The sequence below is a fragment of the Equus quagga genome, chromosome 10, assembly GCF_021613505.1.
Source record: "Equus quagga isolate Etosha38 chromosome 10, UCLA_HA_Equagga_1.0, whole genome shotgun sequence".
NCBI lineage: Eukaryota > Metazoa > Chordata > Mammalia > Perissodactyla > Equidae > Equus > Equus quagga.
Genome location: NC_060276.1, coordinates 104,646,012 through 104,657,122, shown reverse-complemented (window position 1 = coordinate 104,657,122; position 11,111 = coordinate 104,646,012). Strand labels below are relative to the sequence as shown.

Here is an 11,111-nt window from a genome sequence, read left to right as displayed (position 1 = left end):
CGGGCGCCACCACCGCCGCCGCCGCCGCCGCCGCCGCCCGAGCCCAAGCCCGCGCCGAGCGTGCGCCTCGCCCTCCTCCCGCGCCCGCTCTGCTCTAGGATGCTGCGGCAGGTTCTGCACAGGGGCTTGAGGACGTGTTTCTCCCGGCTCGGCCACTTCATTGCCAGTCACCCTGTCTTCTTTGCCTCGGCGCCGGTGCTCATCTCCATCCTGCTCGGCGCCAGCTTCAGCCGCTACCAGGTCGAGGAGAGCGTGGAGCACCTGCTGGCGCCCCAGCACAGCCTCGCCAAGATCGAGCGCAACCTCGTCAACAGCCTCTTCCCGGTCAACCGCTCCAAGCACCGGCTCTACTCGGACCTGCAGACCCCTGGGCGTTACGGCCGGGTCATCGTCACCTCTTTCCAGAAAGCCAACATGCTGGACCAGCATCACACCGACCTGATCTTAAAGGTGAGATGGGGGCGGGCGCGGGCTGCCTCTGCGCCGGGGTCCGGGCTGAGAGCGCCACCTCTCCCATCCCAGGCGGCTGCCGCAGGGGCTCCCCTGCACTGCGCGCCCCTTGGAGGCCGCCAGGAGCCTCCTAGCCTTCTTGGCGGGGAGCGTCCGGTTCCGGGCCCGGCCCTACCCTCGCCGCCGTCGCCGCTACCCCGGTAGCTGCTGCAACAGTTGGGGCGGCGGCGGCCACAGTGCTGTGGTCTGTGCGCTTGTTTTGGTTACAGTGGTCCTGGGGGCGGGGAGGCTTTGGGGTAACTGGGACAGGAAGGAGCAGAACAAGAGAAGACATTATAGAAAGTCCTGATACTTGGAAACAAAATACTATGCTTGGGGGCGGATTCAGAGACCCCCCCCCTTCCCCGTCCCCATTTTTTTCTTGCTTCCTCTGGCCCCGGAGTGTTTTGAGAAAGGCTGCTGAGAGGGGCTATAAGGGGGCAGAAGAATGTGAGGTGGGATGGTGAAGAAAATGCCTCCCACCCACCCAGAAAGAAGTGTGGTCAGGCGGCGAGGACAGGGGCTGCCCTGCTGCCCTCTTCCCCGGAGCGAGGTAGCCATCTCTGTCTTCTAGGATAGGAAATAATGTTTGTGATTCGCAGTTACTTCATCTTTCACAGTAGCTCCTGTCTTCCGAAATTCAAAAACTTCTTTGGGGAAAGAGGGATTTGATTGATCCACTTTATTTGGGTGCATTTGGGCGTGAGGGTGAGGGGCAGAGCCAGAAGGGTGAGGACAGAAGCCAGGCTGTGTGGCCCTGAGAAGAGCACAGGAAACCAAGCAGCTGGTTAGAGAGTGACACTCTTAGAAGCAGAAACAGGTTGTGCTGTCAGCCCAAGGTGGGAATTTGATGTGAAAAGTGAGGTTAATGGTGATAACTTTCAAGAAGTTCCTAAGGAAAGCAAAGGAGTGAGGACTAGACATGGAAAAGTGGAGACCTTGGGAGAGAAAAGCAAAACTAGGTGAGATTGTTCCATCCAAGTCCCTGGTGGGGAATATGGGGCTTGTTTACTTAAGGTTCTCCTCTGGGGAGGGCAGACAGGAACCAGTCCCAACTGGAGCCCTGGGGCAGAGGGATGGAAGGTGCTGGTTTTGTGTGGGTCTCTGGTCCAGATCTGGGATTAGAGGCCAGTTAGAGTTCTAGTCTACTCCTCCCAAAGGGAGGCAGCCAGTGAACCTGAGGCACTCTTTCCTTCTTTTTTCCTCTACAGGTGACCCTTTATCCCTAGAGACAAGCTAATTTTCCTGTATTATTTCCCTCCCTGTATTTGTTGACATGTTATCAATCAGCAGTTAGTAATGAGGGAATCTGACTAGGGACTCAGTGGAATTAGAACCTTCCCACATTGGGTGGCTCATAATATTTTTAATGGCACACACATCATCACACATACTCACCCACCACAGAACCTTAGTAACATTAATCCCGATATGTATGCTTTTCTCATGATTATACTTCCAGCATCAAAGTGGTTTTTTTCCCCAATACTTCAGTGAACATATTTTGACACACAGATAAATACCGCTCAAAATGCTTTGCCAAGAAAACATGTAGTAGTTTCATCACAGTCTTAAGGAAACTATCATTTAGACAGTCCTGACAGTTGGAAAGCTGCCCCATCGTTTGATAGGTGATCCACTAAATAATGTTTCTCTTTGTATTTTTTTTTGAGGTGATGTTTCCACTGGCTTTTTAATTTTTTTCCCTAACAAACCGTCACGCCACTGTGACGGGCAGTCACCAGTTACATTCACTCTCAAGGTTAATGAGACATCAACAGGCATATCAGATCTCTTTGCAACTGGATTTTTTTCTCCCCTGTTTGATTTTGATCTGTTCAGGACAGAAAACCATATTATAAGAGAAAGTTGGGACTGAAGAGAGAGGGAGGCTGGCTTTGCCTCCACGTCTAAAGGACAACTTTAAAGGACAGCAGTCTGGTCAGTGAATTGTTTTAAGAAATAGGATGTTTTTTCATTTCTAGGTGCCCGGGAAAAATCAAAACCAAGTGGAATAGTAGTCAGAACTCATTTCTAGCTTATGGCTCTCTGGTCAAAGGAATTCGTACAGCTTGTAAAAACCCAGACTTATGAAACTGAGAGAATTGCCTTTGATTTTAATATCCATTTTTTCTTTCTACATCCAACGCCTATATTTGGTAGGTATGGAGCTGGGGGGACAGAAAAATGGACCTTCAGTAGTCATAGTAATGTAAAGTGTGGGAACGAGCATTTATCTTTTTTGTTCTTTTTTTCCATTAAAGACATAATGAAGACTTGTCCTTTACAAAAGGTGCTAGGAGTGAAAGAGTCACTGGATCTGCCCTTACTAGTGTAATTCTTCCCCTTTGTTGCTGGCATCAAGGATAGCGCTGACAGTTAACATTGTACACAACACCAACCAGTCCTGCCTGTTTTATGGCATGGCATTGGAAGTGAAGTGGAGGAAGCATAAGCAGGGTTGGAGGTGTTCTCAGGCCCCACTACAAAACTGGAGGCAGGAACTTGCAGGATTATGTTGTTTATTCCTCACAGTGTTCTGGGGTTGTTCCTATTCAGTGAAGGAGATTCTTCTTGGGATATTAGTCCAGCTATTTTCTGATCAAAAATAGACTGCAAAGGGATGATGACAAAAAATGAAAACCCAGGTTGATTTTTTTACATATAATCAAGAGTATCATGGAAAAAATAATCCATGTTTGAAAATCCAGCTGATCTGCTTTGGAGGAGCTTTCTCAAATTTGTGCAAGTGACATGATTGCCATACTCTGACTCTGCAGCATAGAATTTGACCCCAAACTATGAGAGGGGTGACTCTGCCTGGCAATGGTTTTCTCTGAAGGCTGCAGGGCAAAGATGTAATTTTGGGCGAAAGTGGGTGGGGCCTGATGATGCTGGCAAGGGATCAACCATTAATTTCTGAACCTCTTTAATCTTCAAAAGTCCTCATTTCACTAGATGATTAAATTTAGCTCAGTATTATATTTTAACAGAAAATTCATGATGTTTGTCTCAGAGCAAATTTCAGAGTAGTGTCTCACGAGCTTTTATAGATATGTTCCCTTTTGACCACCTACAATGAAGTATAAGAAGGTCTTGTTGATAATTGATCTGGGCTGTGACCCAAACAATACTTGATTTATTCCAGAATCATCTGTGTAGAATGAAGAACCAGTTTAGCCCAATCCTTAAAATAATGATATCACCTTTACAGCACTTTATAAGTTATAAACACAGAGTATGTTTAAATGCAGTAGACACCTCAGGGTAGGCAGGAAAAGTGGTGTTATCCCATTTGACAAATGGGAAAGCTGCTCCTTAGAAATTAACTGACTTGTCCACGGGAAAAAGACACAGACAGACCCAAGACTGTAACCCAGAGTTTTTGACTCCCAGCCGAGTGCTCTTTTCACTATAATTTACCACCTCCCATATGATAAACTACTTGAATGATTTAAAATGTACATTTTTGTTATTCAAATGAAATATATTTGACCAAAATCTCATACCCATCCCATCTCATTGTTCTAAGGACAATGATTCTGCCTAGTGTCAATGAAAATTCACATACAGAAACTCTACATGCCCAAAATAAAGCATAAGATATTTGTTACTAGCAATATACAAAGATAGAATATTTTACTGGGAAAATTTCTGGCACATAGTAAACCCTCAGTAAATACTTGTCCAACAGACCTGCCCTAGTTTACTCAGACATTTGTGTGATAGGTAAAGAAAATTCCATAGAAACTACTTTGAAATGTATTTTCAAAATGACATTTTTATTTTTACAACTTTACAGGCAGTTTTTAGGCTTCTCTTTTTCCAAGATATCATTCTTCCTTCCACGATAACCTTTGTAGTCATATCAAAACATATTTCAGTTTTGAAACTGGGTAGGGGCATTTCCTTCGCACAGCATCCTCATCTTCAGAGGAACCTCGTAGGATATTTTATTCTAAACCAAGCGAAGGACACATCCTCACTACGCAGACATTCTTCCACTTACTGGGGAATCTCATTTTGTTCAAATATTGAGTTTCTTTTTATTTAAATTTTTATATTGAAATAATACATTAAGTAGAATTAAGTTGCAAAATGAGATTAATCGAATCTAACTTGGAATTATTTAATTTCAGCTTCCACAAAGGGCAGCATAACTGCTAGCTCAGGGTCACAAAGACCTGGTAGCTGGATCAAGATTCCGGTTTTTCTCAGCACTTTCAATGAGCACAGGAATCCCATCATTTCTTTCTCTACAGTCTAAGGATCAGCAGATTCTGGCCTATTTTTAAGCTTAGAAGGAGTTTTTACATTTTTTAAAGATTATTAAAAAAACAAAAACAAAGAAGAATACGAGGCAGAGATGGCATGTGGCTCTCAAAGCCTAAAATATTTATTCTTTGATTCTTTACATAAAGAAGTTCCTATATTGTATTCCAAAACTCCTTTATTGGAGTAATTTCAGGAAGTTAATACTGTTAAATAACCTCTAAGACAGCGGTTCTCAACCAGGATGATTATGCCCCCCAGGGGACACTTGGCAATGATTAGAGACATTTTTGATTGTCACACCTGGGAATGAGTTGCTACTGGCATCTAGTGGGTGGAGGTCATGGATGCTGTTAGCTATCTGACGTGCACAGGACAGCCCCTCACAGCAAAGAATTATCTGACTCCAAATCCTGCTTGAAGGGGTTCGTTTGTGTCTTTCTTTTGTTTTGTTAGGATTTTTTTTTCAGCTGCATCGATAATGTAAAGTGAAAAAATGTCAAAGAGAATTTCACATCTCAAAATCTTATAGAACTTTGACTGGAGACAAATACGGTGACCTCTGAGGAGATGCTCTTTTGGGCAGATGCGCAGAGAGCAGATTTTCCAGTGTAACCTTCCTCAAGATGCAGTTACCCTTACCCCCTCCTATAGCTCTGTCCTTGATGGTCTAAATTGCGCTGTAGAGAAACCCAAGAAACTGAATACAGTCTAACTGCCTGAATGGCAAAGCTACTGAATTGACGCTGGCCTTGAGACTTGTCAGAGTGCCCGTGATCGGCAGGCCTGACCCTCAATCTGTAGCAGTTACCCACCAGGCCTGGCTTCTCCTGACAGTGTGTAAGACCCCACTGTGAGTGGTGACCTGCCGAGGAGGCAGGAGGCAGTGTTTTGTTGCCTAGTCCAGCTGCTTTGCTTTTCTGAACATAAAATGACAAAAGAGCTTGCATGCAAGGAACAGGGGATCAAAGACCCTTGGGTTTGGAAGGCACCTTAAAGGTCATCTCTGCAGACACTGATGCTGGAATATGCTCTTAGCATCTCAGGGTGCTTTGTCTGGTGACAGGTGCTATGATGCCTTGGGCAGTCCGGTGCCTTTGGTGAGTTATCCAAGTGGCAGATACTCTTAGAAAAGATTTAGCCCAGGCCTGAAAGGGCAACATTCATGCATGTGCTGGGCCAGCCAATTGCCTTTTGCACTTTATTTTTGCACGAGGGGAAAATTAAGGAGACATTGAGGTCACTTTACATTCTCCTTTCATTTCATACGAGGTTCATCCACATAATCCAAGTACAGTAACATTCTAGGGCTGTCTCACTTCTAAGCACATTTCATTTGTGTGAATAGTATCCTCAAATGCCCACCCTACTTGTCTCATTTAGATTTTGGGAGCAATCTTTTACCTCCTTGTATAGATAAGCATTTAGGACAAACTTTGGGTAAACTACTAATTTAAACTGAAATTTAGATATAAAGCTGTGGTGTGAGAGGAAGCTCACCTTTTTAATGACTCAAAGTATCTTGCTAGGTGCTATATTGAAGTTAGAGAAGGGTGATTTTTTTAAATTAACACAAAGTGAACCTCTCAGGATTCACCAGACTTATAAACCTCACAGAACAACTGAGCATTTAACTGGTAACTCCTTATGATAATTAAGAGAAGGGGCAGTAAGCTAACAGAAGTTATTTGTTCCTGCCTGAGAGGCTGCAGCATCCCTTGGCACAGGAGCTAGGGAGATGCAAGGTGCTGGGGATCTGATCAACTTTGACTGTGGGGTGCACCATCTGGTATCTGACTTTGGGGCTCAGTGTGAGCCCCAACTGATACTTGAGATAGGCTTGAAGCAGACCTTTGAAGTCACCTGCTTAGTAGCACATCACAGCAAGCAGGCCTGTCTGCAGCACTGCCTGTGCTGCCGCCACATGCCCGGAAGGCCACAGAACTTCTGAGGAATCCTGCCAGACTGATTTAATGACCAGCAGGGGAGGTGAGTAATCTCTAACCTTTAAAAGACCCAAAAAAAAGGAAATCAACACCAGTTGTTATTTCATATGGGAAGCCCTGAATAATATGTCATGCCTTCAACTTCAGAATTCATATTTTGAACAAAAGGAGGCAATGAGGCAATAGGGAAGCTATTTTTATCTTCTTGCTCTCTAAGAAATCCCCTTGAGAATACTGCTTCTGGTATTTTGAAAGATCCCCATTGTTAGGTGTTCCACTTTAGGTTTAACTTGTGGGCTCCAGGTACAGTTGAGATGAGGATTTGAGTGCAAGCAGTTACCTTGGGAGGTGATATCCAAAAACACCTATGAAAGTAAGGAAGTGGGGACATGAAATAGGGAGTAGCAGAAGCCAGTTGAGGGAGTATTTTCAAGCAAGTGTCCACTGTGGGCAGCTGGGGCTCAGTCTCACTGGGGAACTCTGGGAGACACTATAGAACATGTGTCCAAGTTATTCCAACTGTGGGAGAAGAAACCAGATGTTTATTCCCCAACTCTCCAGCCATCGTTAATTGATCCAGCTGCGTCTGGGGGCATTAAATAAATCTCTGGCAATTCCAGATGTGGTATGTGCCCTATAATCAGAATTGGTTTTTTTTTTTTTAAAGATTGGCACCTGGGCTAACAACTGTTGCCGATCTTCATTTTTTTTCAAAGATTGGCACCTGGGCTAACAACTGTTGCCAATCTTTTTTTTTTTCCTGCTTTTTTTATCTCCCCAAACCCACCCTGTACACAGTTGTATATCTTAGTTGCACGTCCTTCTAGTTGTGGCACGTGGGACGCCGCCTCAACGTGGCCTGACAAGCGGTGCCATGTCTGCATCCAGGATCCGAACCCTGGGCCGCCGCAGTGGAGCGCGCGAACTTAACCACTCGGCCACGGAGCCGGCCCCACAGAATTGGTTTTGTTGTTGTTGTTGTTTTATAAAAGCCTCAGGCAGAGAGCTACAGGTGTTTGCAGTAAGTGGTCTCGGCATGTAGAGATGAGTATGAGCTGAGAGAATATGGGTGGGACCCTGAGAGCATCTGGGAGTTTAGGGCCCACGTTCTTAGGGGATGTCCATCCCTTCACTCAACAAGATGGCCATGACCCCATCTCCATGAAGCTTACAGGCAAGAATGATCCAGCAGAGCTGTTTAGTTATTCTCAATTTTGATAAGCAACTGACATTTTCAGTTTTGTCACAGGATAGTGGTAAAGATGATTTCACTCAGGGCCTGGACACCACCAGGACTTGTGGTTTTATATGTCAAATTCCCACATTTGAGTGGCCCGTATCCAGCCCTCTTCCCTTTATGAATACAAGTGAAGTCTGCAGGCCCCCATCTTATAGCCTGCTTCTTCACACATCCTACTTTTGCTGTTCTCCTCCCTAGAAATGCACTAACTCCTTACTTTGAGGTCATAATCACATGACTTCTACTTTATGAGGTCTTCCCAGATTCATGCCTCCCCCTCTCCATTAAATCTATCTGACTTTCAGTCATATCCACATTCTTTGATGCTTAATTATACACTATTCTATAATTTGCTATATTGTCACATGATAGTTTCTCATGAGCAAGATCATAAGCTCTTCAAGGGCAGGAACAATGTCTCATGCTCCCAAATCTCTCCTAGAACCTAGCATAATGTGGAGTGTGCACCAGGTGATTAATAAAGTGTTGCTAGTTGATGGCTTGTAGGATTGAAAATGTGCTCTTCCTTCCCTATTGATTTGTTTTAGTCAAATATAATTTTGCCTGGTAGCATGATCATGGGATTTTTTTAGATCTGTCTTCATTCTTCATCCATGACAAATCTTGGTTCCAAACTTGATGATAGGCAATAAGCATCCATTCTGCTTCAGGATCTGCTGACATTTATTTTATATCAGGAGAAATTCTTAGAAAACCAAACACCTGACCACCTCTTCTGGTCCAAGTACAGTTGGAAAGGCATATGTTTGACCTCAGTCTCCAGGGGTCCATTCCCATGTTGTTCCCAACGAGCACCCTTGAAGTCAGCTCTCTACTACACATCTTTATTTGCATGAAGTAGTCTCAAAATACCCATACTCAAATGTAAACATGAAGCACATTTTTTTTTTACATCAAGGACAAGTGGTTTTCCCAGCTGTAGCATCAGTGTTCAACAGATAACCATTCTGATGTTACTTAGCCTCACCCTTCTTCAGAGGGAGCCCAGGATAACAGAAAGACATGTTCTAAGAGGTGAACTTAAAAAAATGATACGGTACAAAATCAGTCTATCTCTGGTGAGTTTAACAGAAACACTAGAACTGCTAATTTCTCAGCATTGAAAGTGAGATTCCTCTGCCCATTCTTCCATGGGTTCCACAAATTTGTGGCTACCAAGGCTTTGTCAATTCCTTCTAATTGTCTCAAGAAAAAATTCATCTCTGCTATAGAACTATCATTACAAGTGCTCAAAAGAATCTTTGTGATACTCAGTACCTTAATTTTCTGAGCTCTGCATTGCTCCCTTTTGCTTTTGTTCTTGTTTTGACATAGTATCTAGGCAAGTGGTCATACTGAGTAAAGACTGCTCTTAGACTCTTTTATGTGCCCACACATCACCTGGGCATCTTGTGAAAATACAGATTCTGATTCAGCCTGGGTTGGAACCCACAATTCTGAAGTTCTAACAAGCTCTCAGGTGATGCTGATGCTGCTGGTCAGTGGAGCACACTTTCAGTAGCAAGGCTCAAACTTAGCTGTTGTGAACAGAACACTGGATTTGGAGTCAGGAAAGCCAAGCTCAAGTCCCAGTTCTCCTAAGTATGTGACTTTGCATAAGTCACCTAACCTCCCTGAGAAGCAGTTTCTTCATGTGCTCTGAGTGTCATAGCATCCCCTGTACCCACTTACGGTAAAGATGCAATGAGATAAAGTATGTGAAGGCACTATGCATCCTTCTGTAAGGTGTGTTATCATTATTCCTATTTGCTTTGAAAATGACTGTGATTTCTTCATGTGTGCCAGTTCTTTCAGAGCCATTATTGCCTCTTGAGTAAATATGCATGTAACTTTTTTTTTCCTTTGATCCAACAGGCAATAACGGGTGCTCAATCTGCATTCTCAATACTCAGATTGGCAATTTGTTGGTCTTTAATGACTCTGAGTCATTACAGATGACTGGATTCATCCTACTGCTGAGCATGCAGCTCCTAAGTTCTTAGGCGGGGAGAGCTGTCAGTGGGGATGGGCAGATTGCACTCCAGCTCATCAAGGTGGTTTCTCAGGGCTCAGAACTTCATCCTCATGCTTGACAGGGCTTTGCACACAAAGGAAGCCTTCACTTCCTGCCCAGGAAAGTGACTTCAGCATTAAAAGCTTTAGAAGGCTGTGGGCTCCAGTTTCAAGGTTTTCTTCACTACTCCTCACAGCACAGGCATGTCAGAAAGGGATTCTCCAGCAATTTAGGTAAAAGAGTTGACAACTCTCCTCTCTCACTTAATTTACATGACTACAGTGTTTCCCTGGGAAATCTTGCAGACATAAGTAGATCTGCAAGCACTTCAAAGGGAAGAGTGTCGTCAGAATTGCCAGAGATCAGGAGAACCAGGCAAAGTGATAATTGTGAAGCCCTTTGAAACTGTGAAATGTAAAATTTTGCTGACTGGGGGTTTTAATCATTTAGGTCAGTGCATTGCCCCACCTTCCCCTTTCTAAAATTTCTTTTTATAGGGTTATAAAAGAAATCTATAATGATTTACGATCAAAATCAAACGCACCTAAGGAAATTCCTCTGCCTGTATGGTTCTCTTTGCCTAAACTCTTTAAACAAAACTAACCTCAGTGTAAGTGAGAATTAGCAGTTCTCAAATTTGAATGTGCTTTCAGATTCCTCGGGAATTTTATTAACACGCGTATTCTGGTTTGGTAGGTCTGGGACAGCAGGCCTGAAATTCCGTACTCCTAACAAGCTCCCAGGGCTGCTGCTGCTGCTGGTCTGAGGTCCACACTGACTAGAGCAGTGGATCGGTGGACCTGAGGAACTTTTATGTGTCCTAATTACTCAATGCCATTTAATTGCCTCCATACTCTAAGGCAGTGGTTCTCAAACTTGAGTGGATATCCCCTGGAGGGCTTGTCCAAACACAGATTTTTGGGTCTCACCTCCAGAGTTTCTAATTCTGTATGTCTGGGGTTGGGCCTGAGAATTTGCATCTCTAACAAGTTCCCAAGGTGATGTTTTTCTTGCTGGTTCAGGGACCACAATTTGAGAGCCACTGCTGTAAAGCATCTTAGTAATTAGTTGCCAGGACTTATTCCAAAAATGCAGTCTCTCTCTCTGTAGAACCTAGCCAACAGATACAAGCAGGGTGCAAGAGTTATTT

At 44.1% G+C, this 11,111-nt stretch overlaps 1 protein-coding gene across 1 annotated transcript in view; it reads left to right on the top strand.

Moving 5' to 3' along the window:
• Positions 1 to 99: 99 nt before the first annotated feature.
• PTCHD1 (patched domain containing 1) overlaps positions 100 to 11,111 on the top strand; it is a 54,200-nt gene continuing 43,188 nt past the window's right edge. Inside the window, exon 1 of the mRNA XM_046673538.1 lies at positions 100 to 450. Coding sequence (XP_046529494.1) covers positions 100 to 450 — 351 coding nt within the window. The remainder of the gene's footprint in view (positions 451 to 11,111) is intronic.